Consider the following 26,090-nt stretch of genomic DNA (forward strand, 5'->3'; position numbering starts at 1 on the left):
GGATTCATAACAATCAGATATTTACACCATATCTATGTTCAATTTTCCTAGAGACAGGCTTTCATGTCTGTATTAAGGTATCAATGACTGACTCGGAGAAGCCATGCTTTGATAACATCAAGCGTTCAGTCTCCAGGCAGTCCATCTCAGATTGATTCTATTTAGATGGTTGAAAGGACCCTGAGGTAGAGGGACCTGTCTCAGAAGCAGAGACCGTGATGGAAAGGATGACATGTCCACCAGATCTGCATACCAGGTCCTGCGTGGCTACGCAGGCGCTGTCAAAAACACCAAAGCCCTCTCCTGCTTGGTCTTGACCTCCAGAGGAAATCCCACTCCCCCGGAAGAAAAGTCTGACGACTTAGAAAATCCACCTCCCAGTTCTCAACACCTGGGATATGGATAGCTGATAGACAAGAGTGAGTCTCTGTCCAGTGAATTATTGTAAGACTTCTAACATCGCTAGGGAACTTCTGTTCCCCCTTGATGGCTGATGTAAGCCACAGTCGTGTATATTGTCCGACTGAGTATGATGTACCTCAGAGTTGCTAACTGAGGCCAAGTCTGAAGAGCATGGAATATCACTCCCAGTTCCAGAATAAGTCCACTATCCCTGAGCCTTCAGGGAGTTCCAGACTGCATCCCAACCTAAAAGGCTGGCATCTATTGTAACAATTGTCCCATCTGACCTGCGGAAGGTCATACCCTTGGACAGATGGACCCGACATAGTCACCAGAGAAGAGAATCTCTGGTCTCTTGGTCCAGGTTTAACAGGGGTACAAATCTGTGTAATCCCCGTTCCTCTGACTGAGCATGCATAGTTGCAGCGGTCTGAAATGTAGACGTGCAAACGGTACTATGTCCCTTGCCGCTACCATTAAGCCGATTTCATTCATGTACTGAGCCACCAAAGGGCGCGGATGGGATGAAAAAAACATGGCAGGAATTAAGAAACTTTGACAACCTGGACTCCGTCAGGTAAATTTTCATTTCTACAGAATCTATCAGAGTCCCTAGGAGGGAAACCCTTGAGATTGGGGATAGATAACTCTTTCCTTGTTCACTTTCCACCCATGTGATCTCAGAAATGCCAGTACTACGTCCGTATGAGACTGGGCAATTTGGATGTTTGACGCCTGTATCAGGATGTCGTCTAAATAAGGGGCCACTTCTATGCCCCGCGGTCTAAGGACCGCCAAAGCGACCCCAGAACCTCCATAAAGATTCTTGGGGCTGTAGATATCCCAAAGGAAAGAGCTACAAACTGGTAATGCCTGTCTAGAAAGGCAAACCTGAAAAACGATGGTGATCTTTATGCATCACAATGTGAGGATAAGCATCCTTCAAATCCATTGTAGTCCTCTATTGACTCTCCTGGATCATAGTTAAGATGGTACGAATAGTTTCCATCTTAAATGACGGAATTCTGAGGAATTTGTTTAAGATCTTTAGATCCAAAATAGGTCTGAAGGTTCCCTCTCCTTGGGAACCACAAACAGATTTGAGTAAAAACTCTGTCCCTGTTCCTCTCTTGGAACTGGATGGATCTCGTACACAATGTAAGAATGCCTCCTTCTTTATCTGGTTTGCAGATAATTGTGAAAGGCGAAATCTCCCCTTTTTTTGGGGGGGAATCTTTGAAATCCAGAAGATATCTCTGGGATATAAATTCCAATGCCTAGGGATCCTGGGCATCTCTTGCCCACGCCTGGGCAAAGAATGAAAGTCTGCCCCCTATAGGATCCGTTACCGGATAGGGGTCCGTTCCTTCATGCTGCCTTAGAGGCAGCAGCAGGCTCCTTGGCCTGCTTATCTTTGTTCCAGGTCCGATTGTCTCCAGACCGCCTTGGACTGAGCAAAAATTCCCTCTTGTTTTGCCTTAGAGGAAGAGGATGCCACACCTGCCCTGAAGTTTTTAAAAGGTACGAAAATTAGACTTTTTTTTTTTTTTTTTGCCCTTGATTTAGACCTATCCTGAGGAAGGGCATGACCTTTTCCTCCAGTGATATAAGCAATAATCTCCTTCAAACCAGGCCCGAATAGGGTCTGCCCCTTGAAGGGAAGTTAAGTAGCTTATTTATTAAAGTCACGACAGCTGACCATGATATAAGCCATAGCGCTCTGCGCGCCAGAATAGTAAAAAACAGAATTCTTAGCCGTTAGTCTAGTCAAATGAACAAGGCATCAGAAAACAAAGGAATTGGCTAGCATAAGCTTGTCAAATATATTCATCCAATGGAGTCGCTTAACTGTAAAGCCTCATCAAGAGACTCAACCCAGAACGCCGCAGCAGCAGTGACAGAAGCAATGTATGCAAGGGGCTGCAGGATAAAACCCTGTTGAATAAACATTTTTTATCCATTGGATCTAAAAAGCACAACTGTCCTCGTCAGAGGTAGTGGTACGCTTAGCTAGAGTAGAAACTCTTCTCTCCACCTTAGGAACTGTCTGCCAGAAGTCCCGTGTGGTGGTAACTATTAGAAAACATTCTTCTAAAAAATAGGAGGGGAAGAGAACGGCACACCTGGTCTATCCCATTCCTTATTAAAAAATTTTTAGTAAACCTCTTTAGGTATTGGAAAAACATCAGTACACACCGGCACTGCATATTATTTATCCAGTCTACACAATTTCTCTGGCCCTGCGATTGTACACATTCATTCAGAGCAGCCAAAGCCTCCCTGAGCAACAAGTGGAGGTTCTCAAGCATAAATTTTAAATGTAGAAATATCAGAATCAGGTTAAATCATCTTCCCTGAGTAAAAAAAAAATCACCCACAGACTAAGCATATTGTGAGGTAGTATCATACATGGTTCTTAAAGCGTCTGTATGCTCTGTATCTACCCCCAGAGCTAACTGCTTTCCTTTAATTTCAGGTAGTCTGACTAATACTGCTGCCAGAATATTATTCACCACCTTTGCCATGTCTTGTAAAATAAACGCTATGGGCGCCCTTGATGTACTTGGCGCCATTTGAGCGTGAGTCCCTGAAGCGGGAGTCGAAGGGTCTGACACGTGGGGAGAGTTAGTCGGCATAACTTTCCCCTCGACAGAATCCCCTGGTAAAAGAAACGCTATGGGTGCCCTTGATGTACTTGGCGCCATTTGAGCGTGAGTCCCTAAAGCGGGAGTCAAAAGGTCTGACACGTGGGGAGAGTTAGTCGGCATAACTACCCCCACGACAGAATCCTCTGGTGATAATGTTTTTAAAGACAAAAAATGATCTTTATTGTTTAACATGAAATCAGTACATCTGGTACACATTCTAAGATGGGGTTCCACCATGGCTTTAAAACATAATGAACACAGAGCTTCCTCTATGTCAGACATGTTAGAACAGACTAATAATGAGACTAGTAAGCTTGGAAAACACTTTAAATCAAGTTAACAAGCAAATATATAAAACGTTACTGTGCCTTTAAGAGAAACAAATTTTGTCAAAATTTGAAAAACAGTGAAAAAAAGGCAGTAAAACAAACGAAATTTTTACAGTACATGTAATAAGGTAACAGAGCATTGCACCCACTTGCAAATGGATGATTAACCCCTTAATGCAAAAAACAGATCAAAAAAAAAAAAAAAATGACAGACGTTTTTAAAAACAGACACAACAAACTGCCACAGCCAACAGTGGGAAGCTTCAGTTAAACTGTTTCTATGCAAAATTTAAGCCAGCCATGTGGAAAAAACTTAGGCCCCAATAAGTTTTATCACCAAACATATGTTAAAAAACGATTAAACATGCCAGCAAACGTTTTAAAACACATTTTTACAAGAGTATGTATCTCTATTAATAAGCCTGATACCAGTCGCTATCGCTGCATTTAAGGCTTTACTTACATTACTTCGGTATCAGCAGTATTTTCTTAGTCAATTCCATTCCTAGAAAAATATTTTACTGCACATACCTTATCTGCAGGAAAACCTGCACGCCATTCCCCCTCTGAAGTACCTCACTCCTCAGAATGTGTGAGAACAGCAAATGGATCTTAGTTACGTCTGCTAAGATCATAGAAAAACGCAGGCAGATTCTTCTTCCAAATACTGCCTGAGATAAACAGCACACTCCGGTGCCATTTAAAAATAACAAACTTTTGATTGAAGAATAAACTAAGTAGAAAGCACCACAGACTCTCACGACCTCCTATCTATGTTGAGGCTTGCAAGAGAATGACTGAATATGGCAGTTAGGGGAGGAGCTATATAGCAGCTTTGCTGTGGGTGGACTCTTGCAGCTTCCTGTTGGGAAGGAGAATATATTCCATAAGTAATGGATGATCCGTGGACTGGATACACTTAACAAGAGAAATAGGCCCCTCCTACCATGCACTCAATGTCAGAGGGCCTTAAAAAAGTACTCCTAGGAGTAATCTAACAAGCCATGTGGAAAACTAGGCCCCAAATAAAGATTTATCACCCTCAGAGAAAAAACGTTTTTTCTGTAAGTTATGCAAACGTTTTTACACTAAGTAATATGAGAGTTAACATGAATATAACCCTTATCTTGTAAGCATGATCCCAGTCGTTGTTAAATCACTGTATCAGGCTTACCTCAAATATACCAGGCACTGTCAGCATTTTCTAGACCTTATCATCTCTCTAGAAAAAAAATATACTGAACATACCTCAAAGCAGGTGATCTGCAAACCGTCCCCCAACTGAAGTTTTCTTTCCATACTCTTCAGTTATGTGTGAGAACAGCAATGGACCTTAGTTACAAACCGCTAAGATCATCAACCTCCAGGCAGATTCTTCTTCCAATTTCTACCCGAGAGTAAAACAGTACAACGCCGGTACCGTTTAAAAATAACAAATTCTTGATTGAAGGTAAAAACTACACTAAGTCACCACATATCTCTTGATACTTCCTTTCTTGTAGAGAGTTGCAAGAGAGTGGCTGGGGGTGGCAGTTAGGGGAGGAGCTATATAGACAGCTCTGCTGTGGGTGTCCTCTTGCAACTTCCTGTTGGGAAGGAGAATATCCCACAAGTAATGGATTTACCCATGGACTGGATACACCTTTACAAGAGAAAACATAATTTATGCTTACCTGATAAATTCCTTTCTTCTGTTGTGTGATCAGTCCACGGGTCATCATTACTTCTGGGATATAACTCCTCCCCAACAGGAAATGCAAGAGGATTCACCCAGCAGAGCTGCATATAGCTCCTCCCCTCTACGTCACTCCCAGTCATTCGACCAAGAATCAACGAGAAAGGAGAAACCAAGGGTGAAGTGGTGACTGGAGTATAATTTAAAAGATATTTACCTGCCTTAAAAAACAGGGCGGGCCGTGGACTGATCACACAACAGAAGAAAGGAATTTATCAGGTAAGCATAAATTATGTTTTCTTCTGTTATGTGTGATCAGTCCACGGGTCATCATTACTTCTGGGATACCAATACCAAAGCAAAAGTACACGGATGACGGGAGGGATAGGCAGGCTCATTATACAGAAGGAACCACTGCCTGAAGAACCTTTCTCCCAAAAATAGCCTCCGAAGAAGCAAAAGTGTCAAATTTGTAAAATTTGGAAAAAGTATGAAGCGAAGACCAAGTTGCAGCCTTGCAAATCTGTTCAACAGAGGCCTCATTCTTAAAGGCCCAAGTGGAAGCCACAGCTCTAGTAGAATGAGCTGTAATTCTTTCAGGAGGCTGCTGTCCAGCAGTCTCATAGGCTAAACGAATTATGCTACGAAGCCAGAAGGAGAGAGAGGTAGCCGAAGCCTTATGACCTCTCCTCTGACCAGAGTACACGACAAACAGGGAAGACGTTTGTCGAAAATCCTTAGTTGCCTGCAAGTAGAACTTGAGGGCACGAACTACATCCAGATTGTGTAGAAGACGTTCCTTCTTTGAAGAAGGATTCGGGCACAGGGAAGGCACCACGATCTCTTGATTGATGTTCCTGTTAGTGACTACCTTAGGTAAGAACCCAGGTTTTGTACGCAGAACTACCTTATCTGAATGAAAAATCAAATAAGGAGAATCACAATGTAAAGCTGATAACTCAGAGACTCTCCGAGCCGAAGAAATAGCCATTAAAAATAACACTTTCCAAGATAACAACTTTATATCAATGGAATGAAGGGGTTCAAACGGAACTCCTTGTAGAACGTTAAGAACAAGGTTTAAACTCCATGGCGGAGCAACAGTTTTAAACACAGGCTTGATCCTAGCTAAAGCCTGACAAAAGGCCTGGACGTCTGGATTTTCTGACAGACGCCTGTGTAACAAGATGGACAGAGCTGAGATCTGTCCCTTTAATGAGCTAGCCGATAAACCCTTTTCTAAACCTTCTTGTAGAAAGGACAATATCCTAGGAATCCTAACCTTACTCCAGGAGTAACCTTTGGATTCGCACCAGTATAGGTATTTACGCCATATCTTATGGTAAATCCTTCTGGTAACAGGCTTCCTAGCCTGTATCAGGGTATCAATAACCGACTCAGAAAAACCACGTTTTGATAAAATCAAGCGTTCAATTTCCAAGCAGTCAGCTTCAGAGAAGTTAGATTTTGATGTTTGAATGGACCCTGTATCAGAAGGTCCTGTCTTAGAGGTAGAGACCAAGGTGGACAGGATGACATGTCCACTAGATCTGCATACCAAGTCCTGCGTGGCCATGCAGGCGCTATTAGAATCACTGATGCTCTCTCCTGTTTGATTTTGGCAATCAATCGAGGAAGCAGCGGGAAGGGTGGAAACACATAAGCCATCCCGAAGTTCCAAGGTGCTGTCAAAGCATCTATCAGAACCGCTCCCGGATCCCTGGATCTGGACCCGTAGCGAGGAAGTTTGGAGTTCTGGCGAGACGCCATGAGATCTATCTCTGGTTTGCCCCAACGTCGAAGTATTTGGGCAAAGACCTCCGGATGAAGTTCCCACTCCCCCGGATGAAAAGTCTGGCGACTCAAGAAATCCGCCTCCCAGTTCTCCACTCCCGGGATGTGGATTGCTGACAGGTGGCAAGAGTGAGACTCTGCCCAGCGAATTATCTTTGATACTTCCATCATTGCTAGGGAGCTTCTTGTCCCTCCTTGATGGTTGATGTAAGCTACAGTCGTGATGTTGTCCGACTGAAACCTGATGAACCCCCGAGTTTTTAACTGGGGCCAAGCCAGAAGGGCATTGAGAACTGCTCTCAATTCCAGAATGTTTATTGGCAGGAGACTTTCCTCCTGATTCCATTGTCCCTGAGCCTTCAGAGAATTCCAGACAGCGCCCCAACCTAGTAGGCTGGCGTCTGTTGTTACAATTGTCCAGTCCGGCCTGCTGAATGGCATCCCCCTGGACAGATGTGGCCGAGAAAGCCACCATAGAAGAGAGTTTCTGGTCTCTTGATCCAGATTCAGAGTAGGGGACAAGTCTGAGTAATCCCCATTCCACTGACTCAGCATGCACAATTGCAGCGGTCTGAGATGTAGACGTGCAAAGGGTACTATGTCCATTGCTGCTACCATTAAGCCGATCACCTCCATGCATTGAGCTACTGACGGGAGTTGAATGGAATGAAGGACACGGCATGCATTTAGAAGCTTTGTTAATCTGTCTTCTGTCAGATAAATCTTCATTTCTACAGAATCTATAAGAGTCCCCAAGAATGGAACTCTTGTGAGAGGAAAGAGAGAACTCTTCTTTTCGTTCACTTTCCATCCATGCGACCTTAGAAATGCCAGAACTAACTCTGTATGAGACTTGGCAGTTTGAAAGCTTGAAGCTTGTATCAGAATGTCGTCTAGGTACGGAGCTACCGAAATTCCTCGCGGTCTTAGTACCGCCAGAAGGGCACCCAGAACCTTTGTGAAGATTCTTGGAGCCGTAGCCAATCCGAATGGAAGAGCTACAAACTGGTAATGCCTGTCTAAGAAGGCAAACCTTAGATACCGGTAATGATCTTTGTGAATCGGTATGTGAAGGTAAGCATCCTTTAAATCCACTGTGGTCATGTACTGACCCTTTTGGATCATGGGTAAGATTGTCCGAATAGTTTCCATTTTGAACGATGGAACTCTTAGGAATTTGTTTAGGATCTTTAAATCCAAGATTGGTCTGAAAGTTCCCTCTTTTTTGGGAACCACAAACAGGTTTGAGTAAAACCCTTGTCCTTGTTCCGACCGCGGAACCGGATGGATCACTCCCATTAATAACAGATCTTGTACACAGCGTAGAAACGCTTCTTTCTTTATCTGGTTTGTTGACAACCTTGACAGATGAAATCTCCCTCTTGGGGGAGAGAATTTGAAGTCTAGAAGATATCCCTGAGATATGATTTCTAACGCCCAGGGATCCTGAACATCTCTTGCCCAAGCCTGGGCGAAGAGAGAGAGTCTGCCCCCCACTAGATCCGGTCCCGGATCGGGGGCCCTCGGTTCATGCTGTCTTTGGGGCAGCAGCAGGTTTCCTGGCCTGCTTGCCCTTGTTCCAGGACTGGTTAGGTTTCCAGCCTTGTCTGTAACGAGCAACAGCTCCTTCCTGTTTTGGTGCAGTGGAAGTTGGTGCTGCTCCTGCTTTGAAATTCCGAAAGGGACGAAAATTAGACTGTCTAGCCTTAGCTTTGGCTTTGTCTTGAGGCAGGGCGTGGCCCTTACCTCCTGTAATGTCAGCGATAATTTCTTTCAAACCGGGCCCAAATAAAGTTTGCCCCTTGAAAGGTATATTAAGTAATTTGGACTTAGAAGTTACATCAGCTGACCAGGATTTTAGCCACAGCGCCCTACGTGCCTGAATGGCGAATCCTGAGTTCTTAGCCGTAAGTTTGGTTAAATGTACTACGGCCTCCGAAATGAATGAATTAGCTAGTTTAAGGACTCTAAGCCTGTCCGTAATGTCGTCCAGCGTAGCTGAACTAAGGTTCTCTTCCAGAGACTCAATCCAAAATGCTGCCGCAGCCGTAATCGGCGCGATGCATGCAAGGGGTTGCAATATAAAACCTTGTTGAACAAACATTTTCTTAAGGTAACCCTCTAATTTTTTATCCATTGGATCTGAAAAAGCACAGCTATCCTCCACCGGGATAGTGGTACGCTTAGCTAAAGTAGAAACTGCTCCCTCCACCTTAGGGACCGTTTGCCATAAGTCCCGTGTGGTGGCGTCTATTGGAAACATCTTTCTAAATATTGGAGGGGGTGAGAACGGCACACCGGGTCTATCCCACTCCTTAGTAACAATTTCAGTTAGTCTCTTAGGTATAGGAAAAACGTCAGTACTCGCCGGTACCGCAAAGTATTTATCCAACCTACACAATTTCTCTGGTATTGCAACAGTGTTACAATCATTAAGAGCCGCTAAAACCTCCCCTAGTAATACACGGAGGTTCTCCAATTTAAATTTAAAATTTGAAATATCTGAATCCAATCTGTTTGGATCAGAACCGTCACCCACGGAATGAAGCTCTCCGTCTTCATGTTCTGCAAGCTGTGACGCAGTATCAGACATGGCCCTAGTATTATCAGCGCACTCTGTTCTCACCCCAGAGTGATCACGCTTGCCTCTTAGTTCTGGTAATTTAGCCAAAACTTCAGTCATAACAGTAGCCATATCTTGTAATGATATCTGTAATGGCCGCCCAGATGTACTAGGCGCCACAATATCACGCACCTCCCGGGCGGGAGATGCAGGTACTGACACGTGAGGCGAGTTAGTCGGCATAACTCTCCCCTCGCTGTTTGGTGAAATTTGTTCAATTTGTACAGATTGGCTTTTATTTAAAGTAGCATCAATACAGTTAGTACATAAATTTCTATTGGGCTCCACCTTGGCATTGGAACAAATGACACAGGTATCTTCCTCTGAATCAGACATGTTTAACACACTAGCAATAAACTTGCAACTTGGTTACAATCTTATTTAACAAAAACGTACTGTGCCTCAAAGAAGCACTAAACGATTAAATGACAGTTGAAATAATGAACTGAAAAACAGTTATAGCATCAATCCTTAAAAACAACACAACTTTTAGCAAAGGTTTGTTCCCATTAGTAAAGTAACAATAATTAAATTTGAAACATAAAAATTACAGAGCAACGTTTTTAATCACAGTCAATATATAAATCTCACAGCTCTGCTGAGAGAATCTACCTCCCTCCAAAGAAGTTTGAAGACCCCTGAGTTCTGTTAGAGATGAACCGGATCATGCAGGAAATACAAGAGTAACTGACTGGAAATTTTTGATGCGTAGCAAAGAGCGCCAAAAACGGCCCCTCCCCCTCACACACAGCAGTGAGAGAGAAACGAAACTGTCACAATTAAAACAAGCAACTGCCAAGTGGAAAAATAATGCCCAAACATTTATTCACTCAGTACCTCAAAAAATGCAAACGATTCTACGTTCCAGCAAAAACGTTTAACATAATAAATACCTATTAAAAGGTTTAATGTACTTTTAACAGAGTAATTCCAGTGAAATACCATCCCCAGAATACTGAAGTGTAGAGTATACATACATGTCATTATAACGGTATGGCAGGATTTTCTCATCAATTCCATTCAGAAAATAAAAACTGCTACATACCTCAATGCAGATTCATCTGCCCGCTGTCCCCTGATCTGAAGCTTTTACCTCCCTCAGATGGCCGAGAAACAGCAATATGATCTTAACTACTCCGGTTAAAATCATAGTAAAAACTCTGGTAGATTCTTCTTCAAACTCTGCCAGAGAGGCAATAACACGCTCCGGTGCTATTGTAAAATAACAAACTTTTGATTGAAGTTATAAAAACTAAGTATAATCACCATAGTCCTCTCACACATCCTATCTAGTCGTTGGGTGCAAGAGAATGACTGGGAGTGACGTAGAGGGGAGGAGCTATATGCAGCTCTGCTGGGTGAATCCTCTTGCATTTCCTGTTGGGGAGGAGTTATATCCCAGAAGTAATGATGACCCGTGGACTGATCACACATAACAGAAGAAATTAAAATTTTACATTTAAATATTTATTCCAGTACACTTACGTTTATGTCTATGAGAATATGCCACTGTTAATATTCATATGTTACATTCAATATTCAAATGCTATATATAAGAAATGAAATGGATATTCGAACTTAATAGTATGGTAGCATCCGGCCTTAATTCGAATTTTGAGTTGGTACATTTCTTGTAATAATTCTGCCAGGCATGCTATTCTAACCCCTTCAGTATAAAAGTTGTTACACACCCTTTTCTCATATTATAGAGTCTATAGAATTATTCTTATAAAATTGAGATTTAAATAATATGTTTTAAAGATGATATATTTTTAATATTGATATGTGCACTTTATACCAGATTGATGTTACATTAAAGTTGTAACCTTTGATGTAATACCACCATTAAATCACTTAATATATGTGCTATAATGATGTTGTAGAACATTTAATATAAGTCAGTTTTATGGTAAAACCCCTTTGTCTGTGATAATATATCCCCCCTCCCCTTCATTAAGTTCAAATAATCATCATTATAAAGTTGAGACTAATACTGTCATATTGTCCTTGATATATGTTATATCAGATCTATAATCCTTCTGATGAAATACCACCTTTAATTAATGAACTTTGTATCCATATGGTATAAAATGGACCGCACAGGAACACTTCGATATCAACCTTGAAAAAGCCATGTGGAAATGGTGAAACGTACGTCGGGTTTGCTTGTCAGTAACGTCACAGTGAGAGGGAGCTACAACGTATCAGTCCTGACTCTTTCGATACACTGTTTGCCGAGAATTTTAATCCGGAGCCATCCTGCTTCTAAGGACTAGATACATTGTATGGAATGGTATATTTATACATTACCCCTGAATGACTAGACACTGGCATATATATTTTAATAGCTGTATGTTTGATTTTATAAAATGTTATCATTCTACCAAGTGTTCCTGTATAGCTGCATAGCTGACTCAGTGGCTTATACCGAGATTGCAATTTACACAGAGCTGTGTATCAGCTCCCTTAAGTGTGAGTATACACCTGTAACAAGACTATCTGAACCGTGTGTTTATGATATCACACTATTGTAGATATACATGGGATTTCCAGCTATTTGTGTTGCTGATCCTGACAGCGTTGTGAATCAGGACCACTATATACAGTATATGAGCTTATATTAGCTATTGAAAGTGTGAGTACATGTCTTTATTATATCCATCTGATTCACTGAGGTATTACACTATATCAGGTTTTTCTTTAAGATCCACTGGGAATCCAGAGGGAATCGAAAGGTGGACTTTTTCTGATTCATGTGACACACCATTTGGATTTCATTGGAAATAGAAAGACTTCTCGTCCATATCCTTTGTTTGGATTTTGTATCATATTTATTTTGTTTCACTTTTTTGTATGTGATCACTTTGTGCTTTTATTTTTATATATATAGCATTAGTGATGTAATTCCTTCTTAATAGGAATCCACCTAGATGCTAGAGTCCCAAATATTAATAATATCATATAAAGCACAGAACCCTCAATTTTCTTCAGTAATATGAAAGGATCATCCTTTTTATACTAATAAAAAATATATATATGTTCACATTCAAATAATCTTCCATTATTTCATTCACATTTATTAAATAAAGCTCTATATGTATATTGTAAACCTACTTTGTATACATCTAATTTCTGTCATTTCATTGGTTCATAATTTAATAAAAGAAAAATACACACAAATTGTGGGTGGCTTAAAGGGACAGTCTAGTCAAAATTAAACTTTCATTATTCAGATAGGACATGTCATTTTAATCAATTTTCCAATTTACTTTTATCATCAAATTTGCTTTTTTCTCTTGGTATTATTAGTTGAAACCAAACCTAGGTAGGCTCATATGCTACCTAAAATCAGCAAATATACTTATAGCATGTTCAATGCTTTTTTTCCTTTCTATTTTTACGATTGTTAACACTGCTACCATTTGCGCAAACACTTAAAAAAATGTATTAAACAAAAAAAAAAAAAAGAATTGAAATAAATACAAACTATATTCCAATTTTTGTTCAATAAATCATTTTTGCTGTAGAGAAGTGTATACTACAGTATCATATTGTGACACATAGCATTATATGATTTATTGAAGTAAGACAGGAACAATTTAGTTTGTATTACATATTCTGCTGAGGATATTTACATATGCTACTCAACAAAGGCTACCAAAAGAACAATGTACATTTGATAATAGAATTTAATAGTGTTTAAAAATGGTGTCCTCTATCTGTTTAGGTTTAGTTTTGACTTTTTCTCTATCCAATCTAAAAAGGATGTTTGAAAGGTATTAAAGGGCTTAAATTAAAAAATGAATAAAAATGCATGTTGTTTAAATGCCTAGGAAAGTAATTTTCCCAGTAACAGACCTATGGGAATTGCGTTTTTTCAGCCATTGAGCTACAGACGCCTAGATTTGTGCACAAACAATCACATCCTGTCAGTTTCAACTTTAAGAAGATTAATGCTTAATTGCTGCTCTTTCTTTTGCATATGTTTTGAGTCCAGCACATTAAAGGGGCATGAAACAGTCTGCAATATACTTTTATTATTTATTTTGTCCCCTTTTCCTGTAATTTAATTCTGACATTGTGAGCTTTTCAGTTATGCAAGTGCAGAACACTGTTATATTCCACACAGCCATTGGCTACACACTCTAGTGACCTATTTATAACTGTCCGTAATTGGCCAGAGCAGAGAAGGTAACCTAAATTACAACATGGCAGCTCCTATTGTTTTATAGACACTAAAACTTTACACTTATTTTGTCAATATTTAAACAGCTAATGAAACAACAAAAAAATACATCTACATGTTCTTCTCAGATTAATCTTTTCTTTAAATGCATCATTCTATATAGCATTTATTTAGTGTTTAATATCCCTTTAAATGTGAGCTGTAGGAAGTGTCCTATGCAGAGGTAAAATAATTCATGCTATCACACATTTTACACGTATTGGATTTGCTCAGCACCTTGTCAGTTAACAACCCAACTTCTGATTTTCCTTTTTTGCTCATTATATACATATCTAGTACAGCTATATTCCATTTTATTTGGCCAATCACACAGAGAAAACAGCTGCTAGTATCTAAAATCGAACTTAAAGAAGATGCATTTTTCAACTGTAAAATTCAAACAAAACATCTTTGCTATTAGGTGGGGGTAAAAAAAGGCCGACATTTTCAAAAGAAAATAATGAAGACAGCATCTTTGTAAGTACCGTATTTATATTGACTTACCCACTGCTGGCAATTTGTACATTTTGCAGTTTAAATCAATGGTGAGAATGTATTTAAAATCTTGCATAAAGCAGAAAAGTTTTCAAGAAAAATAAAAAAAGAAAAGTTGAAAATGCTCAGAAGGTTCAATAGCAATTTATACTGGAGAAGAGACTCAAGGAGCTTAATGAGAGATAACATTTACCTGTCAGCAATACTTGCAGCTTTAATTTTGTCAATGACAATGACCTGTTTGTTGCAGTACATAGAGGTAGTCAACGCTAATCCAAGGCTGGAACCGGGAGTTTTGGCAACTTCAACTAACAATGGACCCGAGGCACTAGATACGGTATCTGTTGGAAAAATATACTAGTTATTTTTTTTTATACAACATCTTTATTGAAATTCTGCACAAAAAGGAAAATACAAAGGGTAAAATAGTGTCATCCATATTAATTTTCAAACAAAAAAATGACCAGGAGTAATGAGCACCAGCTGAAAAATGGAAAAATGATACAGAAAGGATAATGTATCTGCCCATTACTCTAAAAACAATAAAGCATTATTGTGCTAAACAGACAAGACAAAACAATTAGTACACTGAGTATCATACCCTTCATAGAAGCAAATACTAAGGGCGCGATCCGATATAGATCGTAGTTTGCGGCGCAAGCGAGGGAACCCCGCCGCCCGTAGTTTCAGCTCGCAACTCGAGCTATCTTATATACAGCGCCGTCAGATGCTAAAGTGCCGTAAGTCGGATAAACTAGCGATGTCCAGAAATCTGCTTAAGTACAAATTTCTGGAGTCACCAATGACTTTAGAAACTTAAGGCGCCTACTAAATCTGACTAAATTATTAAATCTCCCGTACTGTCTAACACGACTCCCAAACATAGCCCGACACGTCTAACCCTCTATCAGCTATCCTCCCTCACTATCCTAACAATAAAAAATGTATTAACCCCTAAACCGCCGCTCCCGGACCCTGCCGCCACCTAATAAAGTTTTTAACCCCTAAACCGCCACTCTCGGACCCTGCCGCCACCTACATTAACTACCCCCTAATCTGAGCTCCTACCCCGCCACCAGCTACATTAACTACCCCCTAATGTGAGCCCCTTACACCGCCGCCAGCTACATTAACTACCCCCTAATGTGAGCCCCTTACACCGCCGCCAGCTATATTAAAATTATTAACCCCTAATCTAATCCCCCTACCCCGCCGCCAGCTATATTAAAATTATTAACCCCTAATTTAATCCCCCTACCCCGCCGCCAGCTATATTAATTACATTAACCCCTAATTTAATCCCCCTATACTGTGCCAGCTATATTAAATTAATTAACCCCTAATCTAATCCCCCTATACCGCCGCCAGCTATATTAAATACATTAACCCCTAATCTAATCCCCCTAAAGAAATTACCTCTATTACCAGCCCTTAAAAGGGCCTTTTACGTGACATTGCCCCAAAGTAACAGCTCTATTGCCAGCCCTTAAAAGGGCTTTTTGCGGGGCATTTTCCCAAAGAAATCAGCTCTTTTACCAGCCCTTAAAAGGGCTTTTTGCGGGGCATTGTCACAAAGAAATCAGCTCTTTTGCATCTAATCTAAATCCCCCTACACCGCCGCCACCTATAATAAATGTATTAACCCCTAATCTAATCCCTCTACGCCGCCGCCACCTATATTAAATAGAATAACCCCTAATCTAATCCCCCTACACCGCCGCCAGCTATATTAACACTAATTATATTAGGGTTAATATAGTTAATATAGTTATTATATTATATATATTAACTATATTAACCCTAATTATATTAGGGTTAATATAGTTAATATCGTTATTATATTATATATATATTAAGTATAATAACCCTATCTAACTCTAACATCCCTAACTAAATTCTTATTAAAATAAATCTAATTAATATTAATATTATTAGTTAAAATATTCCTATTTAAATCTAAATACTTACCTATAAAATAAACCCTAAGATAGCTACAATGTAATTAATAATTACATTGTAGCTATTTTAGGGTTTATATTTATTTTACAGGTAACTTGGTATTTATTTTAACTAGGTACAATAGCTATTAAATAGTTAATAACTATTTAATAGCTACCTAGTTAAAATAATTACCAATTTACCTGTAAAATAAATCCTAACCTAAGTTACAAATACACCTACACTATCAATAAATTAAATAAACTACAAATATCTAAACTAAGCTAATTACACTTGATTGGTTCAGCCAATCAGATTGAACTTGAATCTGATTGGCTGATTCAATCAGCCAATCAGATTTTTCTACCTTAATTCCGATTGGCTGATAGAATCCTATCAGCCAATTGGAATTCGACGGACGCCATCTTGGATGACGTCATTTAAAGGAACCTCATTCGTCGGGAAGTCGTCGTGCCGGATGGATGTTCCGCGTCAGAGGAGCGAAGAAAGAAGATTGAAGATGCCGCTTGGAAGAAAAATTCGCCCCGATGGAGGACCTCTTTGTTGCCGCTTGATTGAAGACATCGCCCGGATGGAAGACTTCTTCTCTGCCGCTTGATTGAAGACATCGCCCGGATGGAAGACTTCTTCTCTGCCGCTTGATTGAAGACATCGCCCGGATGGAAGACTTCTTCTCTGCCGCTTGATTGAAGACATCGCCCGGATCGGATAAAGAGTTCTGCCCGGCTGGGTGAAGACAAGGTAGGGAGATCTTCAGGGGGCTAGTTTTAGTTTTTTTAAGGGGGGTTTGGGTGTGTTTAGAATAGGGGTATGTGGGTGGTGGGTTGTAATGTTGGGGGTGGTGTTTTTTTTACAGGCAAAAGAGCTGATTTCTTTGGAGCATGCCCCGCAAAAAGCCCTTTTAAGGGCTGGTAAGGTAATAGCTGTTAACTTTTTTAATTTAGAATAGGGTAGGGAATTTTTTTTATTTTGGGGGGCTTTATTATTTTATTAGGGGGCTTAGAATAGATGTAATTAGCTTAAAAATCTTGTAATCTTTTTTTATTTTTTGTAATTTAGTGTTTTTGTTTTTTTGTAATTTAGTTTAGTTTATTTAATTGTATTTTAGTTTAGATATTTGTAGTTTATTTAATTTATTGATAGTGTAGGTGTATTTGTAACTTAGGTTAGGATCTATTTTACAGGTAAATTGGTAATTATTTTAACTAGGTAGCTATTAAATTGTCAAGGTATTTGAAATATTATTAAATAATATATAGAGGTATATTTGTCTTTATTTAATAGATCTGTGGATATGAACATGGTCTGTAGGACAAAGGATTAGATTTTCCCCACTCCAATTGCACAGGAGACATTCTTGGCTGAAAGGAGAACAAAGGATTATCTCTGGGAGATATCACACACTCAATATGTTAAATTATGCAATTGTATAATTTAGCAAGGAACTAAAATATAACATAGTTTCAGGATACAGGCAAATATATGGAGACGAAATGTCTGAATTACCCTTTTGGAACTGATCAAAATCATGGAGAGACAGCTTTTATGCACATGGTGTTAATTTTTAAATACACATCTGCACTGCTGGCTAAACAGGAAATATGCTGTTTTAAAGACTCTTACAACTCCTCATGGATTGACCCCATGTGGAGCAATAAAGGCCTTGGGAAACACAGACAAATGCTAAGGTGTGACTCTGGAAGTTCACGTAAGCAGACAGCAAATAAACATTTTTTTTTCTCTCTCTGTTTAAATACATGCCCCAGAATGTATTAAATATAGAAATTTGGGAAATTGTCTAAATTCTATATTATTATTACATGGGTATTTGCTAAGCTTGGGAGGTAACTGTTTTAGTCAGTCAAAAATGTGTAATAACCTCTGTTTTTGCTTATATTTTTCAGACAGATAAATTCAGATATACATAGAAATGATATATATGTTTTGAAAACACAAAAGATCTTACTTAGCCTCTGTGTTTTTAAGAATATAAATAAATACTTATGGACCATACACATACTAATGATTGGATCATCTCTAATAATTATTTCTATTTTTATTGCAGACAACCATTGGTCATGAGCATCAATCTTAGAAAGAGACGGAATGCCGCATGAAATGAATTAAGTCATATCATATAAACATACAAATAAATGTTTATAAAGTTTCACATACATCTTTTAAAATATAGTGAGATGAAAATATGGAAGTTACTTTGATGTGATATGACTATGAGATATATATTTGATGTGATATAACTATGAAATATAAGTTATTTTAATATAATGTTAGATATGTGATGTTTCATATCAAAATGATCAGAAAATTCATTAAGATATAACTTATCCAAAACAAATATTATGAATAGTTGTCGCAGTAAATTATGATAAAAATTAATAACCATTTCATAGAAATACTGACTTAAGCTGTTTCAAATGTTGCTGTGTCTGTTTGTGCTGCCACCTGGTGTTATGTTGCGAGAACTACAGCCAGAAGGTTCTCTCTGGCTGTTAAAAATGAAATTTCCAAGGGCCAATCCGATTTAGACTTCCCAGATAACCAATGGGAAGGTCAGCTCCCGCAGGGCCACCCACAATTTACCAGTGATGGCAAAACCAAATAAAAAGTGAATGCAATGGAGAGAAAGGAACAGATTTTTGCTGACCTGAATGATACATTGCTGGGCGTCCAAAATACACTCATTCTAAACAAGCTGATCTACCTTCTTCTCATTGATTGCGATATACACTTATTGGTGATCTGAGGTAAAATAATTCCTACCAAGGAATAATCGGATATCGACTGCTTTTTACTTTGGTAACGTATTCAAGGTTTTGTAAGATAAGTTATATGCATAGTTAATTTGTATTTAATAGATTTAAAGAAGCAGTGTGTTTTTCTCAAGTTAGCATTTCACAGCCTATATACATATATTGTTTAAATCTGCGTCTGATTGGCTAAGTAACTCATCTATACAAGTTCTGGTATTGTCAATTAATTTTGTATTAGGATAAATTGCAATTAAATAGCAGAATATATATTATCCTATTGTTTTATAAACACTGTTTAGAATTGTATTGCTTGGATGTTAAAGGTTTTTAGTCCCATTGTGTTAAATAAATAAAAGGCTAAATTGTGAAGGTATATTTTTCTGGGTTTTGTAAGAAGGATAGCATATCTTAAGAGTTGGTTTAAACGCATATACATTTTGTTTCATTTCCTTTTATTGCAAATATACTTCAATATGTTTATGGATATTAACTAAATAAAAGAATTCAGATATTTATATTAATTGTATGGTCTAGTAGGTGCATGGTTGATAAGGGTTTCTACTTCTTTGTATTGTGTTTATAACCCTGCCATAAACTTATATATATTATTTGGATAGCACTACTAAGATTTTCATAAATATACTGACAAAATAGTTATTAACTATTTAATAGCTATTGTACCTAGTTAAAATAAATACCAAGTTACCTGTAAAATAAATATAAACCCTAAAATAGCTACAATGTAATTATTAATTACATTGTAGCTATCTTAGGGTTTATTTTATAGATAAGTATTTAGATTTAAATAGGAATATTTTAATTAATAATATTACTTAGATTTATTTTAATAAGAATTTAGTTAGGGATGTTAGAGTTAGATAGGGTTATTATACTTAATATATATTATATAATAACGATATTAACTATATTAGCCCTAATATAATTAGGGTTAATATAGTTAATATAGCTGGCGGCGGTGTAGGGGGATTAGATTAGGGGTTAATTATTTAATATAGGTAGCGGCGGTGTAGGGGGATTAGATTAGGGGTTAATACATTTATTATAGGTGGCGGCGGTGTAGGGGGATTTAGATTAGATGCAAAAGAGCTGATTTCTTTGTGACAATGCCCCGCAATAAGCCCTTTTAAGGGCTGGTAAAAGCTGATTTCTTTGGGGAATTGCCCCGCAAAAAGCCCTTTTAAGGGCTGGCAATAGAGCTGTTACTTTGGGGCAATGTCACGCAAAAGGCCCTTTTAAGGGCTGGTAATAGAGGTAATTACTTTAGGGGGATTAGATTAGGGGTTCATGTAATTAATATAGCTGGTGGCGGTGTAGGGGGATTAAATTAGGGGTTAATGTAATTAATATAAGTGGTGGCGGTGTAGGGGGATTAAATTAGGGGTTAATGTAATTAATATAGCTGGCGGCGGTATAGGGGGATTAAATTAGGGGTTAACGTAATTAATATAGCTGGCGGCGGTGTAGGGGGATTAAATTAGGGGTTAATGTAATTAATATAGCTGGCGGCGGTGTAGGGGGATTAAATTAGGGGTTAATGTAATTAATATAGCTGGCGGCGGTGTAAGGGGATTAAATTAGGAGTTAATGTAATTAATATAGCTGGCAGCGGTGTAGGGGGATTAAATTAGGGGTTAATGTAATTAATATAGCTGGCTGCAGTGTAGGGGGATTAAATTAGGGGTTAATAATTTTAATATAGCTGGTGGCGGGGTAGGAGCTCACATTAGGGGGTAGGTAATATAGATGGCCGCGGTGTAAGGTGCTCACATTAAGGGGTAGGTAATGTAGATGGCGGCGGTGTAAGGGGCTCACATTAGGGTGTATGTAATGTAGCTTGCAACGGTATAGGGGGATCACATTAGGGGGTTATACTTTTAATGTAGGTGGCGGCGGGGTCCGGGAGCGGAGGTTTAGGGGTTAAATACTTTATTAGGAACTGCGGCGGGGGATCGCGGTTGACAGGTAGATAGACATTGGGCATGCGTTAGGTGTTAGGTTTTATTTAGCAGATCGCGGTTGACAGGTAGATAGACATTGCTCATGCGTTAGGTGTTAGGTTTTATTTGGCAGGTAGTTTAGGGAGTTACAGGGCTCCAATAGACAGCGTAAGGCTTACTACGGCTGCATTTTGTGGCGAGGTGAAAATGGAGTAAGATTTCTCCATTTTCGCCACGTAAGTCCTTACGCTGTATATTGGATACCAAACTGCGCGGGTTTGGTATACCTGCCTATGGACCAAAAAACTATGGCCGAAGGCATAAATATACGAGCGTAATTTATAGGTTACGCCGTATATAGGATACCAAACCCGCGCAAAATTCGGCGTCGCCGGCTTTTGCGGGCGACGCTGCATATCGGATCAAAACCTAAGATGTAAAACCAAGAACAAGTATATATAAACAAACACAAAACAAACCATAACAAATATAAAGGTAATATAAAAAACTTGTTCAGTCAAGGTACAATGCAATACTATTTAAAGGGACATAAAACAAGTAGGGATAGAGACAAAATAATATAATATGTACTTTAATTACTTTACCTGTAAATTTATACTGCAGTAAAGCTCTAACTCCCCCACACAATTCCTTGTATGGCTGTATCTATGTTTATTGCTTTTTTGGTAAAATGCAAAAGAGAATAGTGTTTATCTGCTGGAGCATGCCTAGAAGCTGTGAACTCAGTTGAAATACAATGCCTGTATCTAAACACTGATAAGAGGGGTGGAGTTGGCTGCTCCAGTCAGCTTAGCTATGTAATTCATTTTGCTTATTTTTAAAATACTTGCCAGCAATTTTTAAACAATTTTTTAATGCAAACTATTTTAAATTAATTAGCCCTTTTATTATATGCACAGATCTCAACCTGTTTTATGGCACTTTAAAGAGATAGAAAGGTCAAAACTGAAACGTGCATGTGTGCATTTCAATACGAAATATAAGCATTTGTGTGATATACTTCCACATTAGCAAACATGCTTCTAGTAAAAGTTATTACTGTTTTTGAGCGGCATACGCACATATGCTGTGAGGGCTGTGTACCAGTATTGAAATACCATGCCTGCTCAGAGAGTTAGTGGTGTCTATTACATCTGTGTCATACATGTCACTGCTAACTCTCTGAGAAGGTGTGGTGTTTAAATACTGGTGCCCTTCACAGCATATGTGCGTATGTCACTGAAAAAACGTAATAACTTTTATAAGATTTATTAATTAATCAGATTTTATTTGGTAATGGAAATATATTGCAAAATGCTTCTATTTCATATTGAAGTGCAATTAGTCCACCCATGCACATTTCATTTTGACCTTTCTATCTCTTTAATATTTAAAATCACACACGCACACCAATATATATATATATATATATATATATATATATATATATATATATTTCCAAAAAACAGCACTCTCACCACAAAAGCAACTGCCAGGGTGCCAACGGTTAAATATAGTAGGTAAAAGGCGGCACTCACTGGTCTTTCCAAAGTGTACTTTAATTGAACAAAGTGACGTTTCGGGTACACACTCCCCTTCCTCAGTGGATATACAAAGTCTACACACCCCTGTTAAAATGTCAGGTTTCTGTGATGTAAAAAAATGAGACAAAGATAAATCATTTCAGAACTTTTTCCACCTTTAATGTGACCTATAAACTATGCAACTTAATTGCAAAACAAACTCAAATCTTTTAGGTGAAGGGAAGTAAAAATAAAAAAATAAAATAATATGGTTGCATAAGTGTGCATAAACTAATACTTTGTTGGAGCACCTTTTGGTTTTATTACAGCACTTAGGGCTAGATTTATTATAGCTGAGGCGTACAGGGGCGCGTATACGTGCCCCTGTACGCCTCAGCTCGCCTGTGGCTTGGCGAAATTACCCGCAGGTATTTGGCATTACACACGAGCGCAATTTTGCGCTCGCGTGCAATCCCGCCCCCTGCCCACGCACAGCCAATCACGCGCGGGCAGGAGCTGTCGGACTCGACCGGGGAGATTGAATTTCGCCAGTTTAGAGGTGGCGAAGAGCGTTATCAAGCAGCGGTCTGGTGACCGCTGCTTGATAAATCACGGCGAGCAAGTTCTTGTGAGAACTTGCTGCCGTAGGGGCTTCATATATCTATCCCTAAGTCTTTTTCGGTATGAGTCTATCAGCATGACACATCTTGACTTGGCAAGATTTGCCCACTCTTCTTTGCAAAAACACTCCAAATCTGCCAGATTGCGAGGGCATCTCCTGTGCACAGTCCTCTTCAGATAACCCCACAGATTTTCGATTGGATTCAGGTCTGGGCTCTGGCTGGGCCATTCTAATACTTTAATATTCTTCTAGTGAAGCCATTCCTTTGTTGATTTGGATGTATGCTTTGGGTCGTTGTCATGCTGAAAGATAAAGTTCCTCTTCATGTTCAGCTTTCTAGCAGAAGCCTGAAGGTTTTGTGCCAGTATTGACTGGTATTTGGAACTGTTCATAATTCCCTCTACCTTGAATAAGGCCCCAGTTCCAGCTGAAGAAAAACAGACCCAAAGCATGATGCTACTACCACCATGCTTCACTGAGGGTTTGGTGTTCTTTTGGTGATATGCAGTGTTGTTTTTGCGCCAAAACATATCTTTTGGAATTATTGCCAAAAAGTTCAACCTTGGTTTCATCAGACCATAACACCTTTTCTCACATGTTGTTGGGAGACTTCAGATGTGTTTTTGCTAAATTTATCTGAGCTTGGATGTTTTTCTTCGTAAGAAAAGGCTTCCGTCTTGCCGTCTACCCCAAAGCCCAAACATATGAAGAATACGGGAGATTGTTGTCGCATGTACTACACAGCCAGTACTTGCCAGATATTCCTGCAGCTCCTTTAGTGTTGCTGTAGCCTCTTGGTAGCCTCCCAGACCAGTTTTCTTCTCGTCTTTTCATCAATTTTGGAGGGACATCCAGTTCTTGGTAATGTCATTGTTGTGCCATATGTTCTCCACTTGATGATGACTGTCTTAACTGTGTTCCATGGTATATCTAATGCCATGGAAATTCTTTTGTACCCTTCTCCTGACTGATACCTTTTAACAATGAGATCCCTCTGATGCTTTGGAAGCTCTCAGCGGACCATGGCTTTTGTGTAGGACGCGACTAAGAAAATGTCAGGAAAGACCTACTAGAACAGCTGAACTTTATTCAGGGTTAATCAGAGGAACTTTAAATTATGGCAGGTGTTTGATGACTCTTATTTAACATGGTTTTGAATGTGATTGCTTAATTCTGAACACAGCTACATGCACACTGATGCAACCACATTATTTTAGTTTTTTTGTTTACTTCCCTCCACCTTAAAGATTTCAGTTTGTTTTTCAATTGAGTTGTACAGTTTATAGGTCACATTAAAGGTGGAAAAAGTTCTGAAATGATTTATCTTTGTCTAATTTTTTTACATCACAGAAACCTGACATTTTAACAGGGGTGTGTAGACTTTTATATATATATATATATATATATATATATACATACACACACACACTAGTCCTAAAGCACGTTCACAAGGGCCATTTTTTGCAGTACAGTGGTCCCACCCCTTGCTCTCTCTCTCCCCCTCTCTTTCGCTCCAACTCTCTTTTGCTCGCTCTTTCCCCCCTCTCTTTTGCTCTCTCCCCTCTCTTTTGCTCTCTCTCTCTCCCCCCTCTCTTTTGCGCTCTCTTTCGCTCTACCCCTCTTTTTGCTCTCTCCCCCTTCTCTTTTGCTCCCTCTCTCCCCCTCTCTTTTACGCTCTCTCTCTCCCCCCTCTCTTTTACGCTCTCTATCTCCCTCCTCTCTTTTGCATTCTCTCTCTCTTTTGTGCTCTCTCTCCCCCCACCTCTTTTGCATGCTCTCTCCCCCCTCTCTTTTGCTCCGTCTCTCTCCTTTTTTTGCTCTCTCTCCATCCCTCTCTTTTGCTCTCTCTCCATCCCTCTCCTTTGCTTCCTCTCTCCCCCTCTCTTTTACTCTCTCTCCCCCCTCTCTTTTGCTTTGTCTCTCTCCCCTCTCTTTTGCTCTCTCTCTCTCAACCCCTCTCTATTGCTCTCTCTCCCCCTCTCTTTTGCTCTCTCCCCCCTCTCTTTTGCTCTCTCCCCCCTCTCTTTTGCTCTCTCTTCCCTCTCTTTTTTTCTTTCCCCTCTCTTTTGCTCTCTCCCCCTTCACTTTTGCTCTCTCCCCTTCACTTTTTCTCTCTCCCCCCTCTCTTTTTCTCTCTCTTCCCTCTATTTTGTTCTTTCCCCTCTCTTTTGCTCTCTCTCCCCCCTCTCTTCTGCTCTTCCCCCTCTGTTTAGCTCTTTCCTATCTCTTTTTGTCTCTCTTTCTATCTCTCTCCCCTCTCTTACACCGACCGCCTGGCCACGCCCACTTTTGCAGCAACAGCATGTCAGGTAAGGCCAGGTGTGTTTGTCCTCGTGCTGTCTCTACTGCACATGACAGCTTCGGACAAACACACTTGGCCTTTTATATAATAGGATATATATATATATATATATATATATATATATATAAAAGCAATTATCTATGCTTGCCTTTACCCAGTAACATTCCACATACACTGTTACCAATGCAAGCAGCTTACATCACTGTCAGTTCTGCAAAACGGAAATTTAAATTTTGGAGTGAAAATCAAACCAACAGATTTCTGTAACAGAAATGTTGTGATGAGGTTAAAATTAATTAACAAATTTTGTCCGGACGCTCAGGTTTTAGTGTTTATTGCACTCCTGAAACTGTGATGAAGTATTTGCAAAATAAAGCAAATTAGAAATGTAAACCATCTATAACAATGTATTGGTTAGTCAAACGTAATGTTAATTATTTAACAAAAAAACACAGCTTTATACTTGGGCTAGATTTATGCATGCCCATATTAATAGGGACACATCAAGATAGCAAGTGTATTGTGACTGTTTTGTGGAGCAGTTCGCAATGTTCCCAGTGAAAAATGTGGTGCAGCAACAATATTTTTAACCCACTAAGTACCGTGAATTTCAAATAAAAACTTGCCCAAAAGAGTATTTTTAGCATTTTTGCTATCACTTTAAACAGAAATAGAACTTTGTATTTTTTTATTTACCTATCAAAACTATACATTTTTATTTTAGTAGACAACCCAAAGTATTGATCTAGGCCCATTTTGCAGTG

At 39.2% G+C, this 26,090-nt stretch overlaps 1 protein-coding gene across 10 annotated transcripts in view; it reads right to left on the reverse strand.

Moving 5' to 3' along the window:
- The window catches only part of GRIP1 (glutamate receptor interacting protein 1), a 920,176-nt gene that overhangs the window by 174,340 nt on the left and 719,746 nt on the right, over nt 1-26,090 (reverse strand). For all 10 annotated transcript variants that reach the window (XM_053716876.1, XM_053716872.1, XM_053716874.1 and 7 more), the window contains one exon: nt 14,385-14,532. In XM_053716876.1, coding sequence (XP_053572851.1) covers nt 14,385-14,532 — 148 coding nt within the window. The remainder of the gene's footprint in view (nt 1-14,384; nt 14,533-26,090) is intronic.

The sequence above is a fragment of the Bombina bombina genome, chromosome 6, assembly GCF_027579735.1.
Source record: "Bombina bombina isolate aBomBom1 chromosome 6, aBomBom1.pri, whole genome shotgun sequence".
Taxonomy (NCBI): Eukaryota; Metazoa; Chordata; class Amphibia; order Anura; family Bombinatoridae; genus Bombina; species Bombina bombina.